General features: G+C 39.9%; 1 protein-coding gene across 1 annotated transcript; it reads left to right on the top strand.

Annotated features, from left to right (window-relative positions):
* The first annotated feature begins 238 nt into the window (after nucleotides 1–238).
* On the top strand, nucleotides 239–891 carry LOC131214582 (uncharacterized). The gene is made up of 2 exons (XM_058208923.1): nucleotides 239–484; nucleotides 553–891. The coding sequence occupies exons 1-2, from the start codon at nucleotides 239–241 to the stop codon at nucleotides 889–891; spliced, it is 585 nt and encodes a 194-aa protein (XP_058064906.1).
* The last annotated feature ends 1,770 nt before the right edge of the window (nucleotides 892–2,661 follow it).

The raw sequence follows: 2,661 nt of genomic DNA on the forward strand, positions 1-2,661 counted from the left end.
CATGAATGAGCCCACCGTAATTCATACGCTTCTTTTTATAATTTAGTTATCATTAAATCATTTAACATACTCGCATGACCGTCCAACTCGTGTCACCCTATCAGTTAATCTGTGTAACGTAAAATTAATGTTGCCCGTCAATTACTCCAAACCTCTTTATAGGAATATATATTCATTGTTCCACAGTATCGTAGTTCTATCCGAAAGTCTGCGTGGACTGGATTGTGTTTATTTCAATATGTGCTCAGAGACCTCCATCTTCCAGTTCTTCGCTACAAAGTGCGTCCTTTTGACGCTTGGTTTGGTAATTATCCAAACATGCGGTTCGGATACATCCTTGCAAGTTATGTACGAAAGACTTGAGCAGATTAATGGCTCCGATTATTTAGATGCAAGTAAAATGCGAATTCGCAAGTTCAACCGAACTACGTCCGTATTGGATGGAGAATTTGAACTGTTTCATGATCTGGACGACAATTTTACAGTGAGTTTTATAAAAAATGATCAATGTGTTAATTTTCCATTTTGCTGAGCGTAATATTCTTCCTGTAGTTAACGCTGGGACTGTCGTACAGTGTACTAGGAAACAACCAGTTCATCAGTTCACCATTCCGAATTCCCTTGCAAAAGATCTGCCAGTTTCTCAACACAACCTACAGAGACTATCGGGAGTTCTATCGGAACACCACTAATTTTCCCGATGCTGGAACGTGTCCGTGGCCGGCACAGATGTACTACATCAAGAATAAAGTCTTGGACGCCGATTTAATCAATAAGTATTTTCGGCCAGGTCTGTGGAAGCTGGATATGTTGATTTACAAGGACAATGAAAACTTTGCAATATTCGCCACGGAATTATTTTTCAAGGTTGTACGAGGCGACCTGTCATAGTGCACAAATGAGTCGAAAGGAAAATAAAGTGTTTCCACGGTAAGAAAAAAAAATGAATAGCAACAATACATTTATTATAAAATCACATTGGGATCAAGCCTCTGTTTGTATACACTGTTTTGTTAAGACCATTTACTGTGAATAACTCCTAGGAGACTGTTGCCGGAAACATACCGCCCTATTAACAAACTCAAACAGTCGAATCGACTCAAGTTCTCAAACTCGAACGACGAACTCGATTGCCGGGATCACGGTTTTCAATTAGAGAAACTCCGAGTGCTAAATGTGCTAAAATGTGCTAAAAAGTTTAAACGTGAAAGCTTGTCAAGCTCTTTGAGTACGACTACGTCATTCTTCAGAATTTTTGTAAACATTGTCCACACAGATCCACATACACAGATAACAGGTCAGATGTGCGTGCGATTCTTATATATTTATTCTCATTATATATCTGAAATTTTAAGATGATTTCCGCGTTTCTGATGATTTCCACGTTTCCATCGCTATCGGAAACGTAGAAATCATCGGAAACGCGGAAATCATTTTAAAATTTGAACTGAAAATTTGAAGTATAAGTGAAGGAACTGAAAATATAAAGATTCATCGCAAAACATTGCTATGTAAATTTTACAAATTGAATTTTTCATCACCAAAATATAAACTATCTTTGAAAATATCATTATCTTTGCACGGCGCAGCGTACACAACACAAACTAATTGATGAAATAATGATGATAAGTCCCACCTCTTACCCCTGCATAGGTTTGAGGAGGACGGATTTATCTATAGATAATTATAAAATAACAACAAATTAGCGAGAGAGGGCATGGGAGCAAACTCTCCAGAACCATGGCATCTAGCTTTACTCCTTTCATACAATGGTCGCCATCCCTTAAAGCGTTTGACCATGACAATGCATGACATCCTCCACTCAAAAGGAAGGGTCCACTCTCCGGTGCGCAGAAGGTTTCTCTTGCTTTGTTTGTAGTGCACACCTCCAATCAAAGACAGCCAAAATCAAAGACATACTAACAGAACGGCTCTTTCCGTTTGCAAAAAGTTGACGGAAGCCCGTTTGTCAAACTCGACTACCCGATTGAAAACCGTAATGCGGTGAGAATTCGATTGATCAAGAAAAAATTCATCCAGTTGAAAGCTCCCGTTACGGAAACTCGGCGACTGCCGCGATAGCAAAATTAACTCTAATGAATGTTTGAGTGAACTTCGTGATCGAGTTCGAGAATCATAATAGGGCCCATAATGAACTATACGCTTCCGTTGATGACTGTGTGCGTAACACCGGAAGAAGTATGGCGCTGCGCGATCGACCTAATTTACAGACTTACATATAATTTCACCAGAACCCGGCATATAGAATATCTTGTATGTCATTGATGTCAACTCTCTGACCGTACAACGTGGTTCACGGTCATTTTTGAAGTTTTAGTATCATTCCATAGCTCAAGGTCTGCGTTCTTAGTTATCAAACTGTACACTCAAATTTAATTAATTTTATCCGCATTATGCAATCTTTAGCTCCTTCGTAGTTTGATCGAAGACAGGGGCATAACAAGAATCTGATAACAACCGCTGTGTCCGAGTAAAATCTAGAGCACGCGCATTTGCCTAATCTTAACATGAGCGAAACAGTGTAGAGCATTGGCGCACGCCATCGTTCGATGCAGTATAAAATAGTGGACTGTGCGCCTACCGGCCTTATGTCACCCAACATGCGCTCCACCATAGTCGCGCTAGTATTCGTCCTGCTCT

This window comes from Anopheles bellator, unplaced genomic scaffold (assembly GCF_943735745.2).
Source record: "Anopheles bellator unplaced genomic scaffold, idAnoBellAS_SP24_06.2 scaffold01419_ctg1, whole genome shotgun sequence".
Taxonomy (NCBI): Eukaryota; Metazoa; Arthropoda; class Insecta; order Diptera; family Culicidae; genus Anopheles; species Anopheles bellator.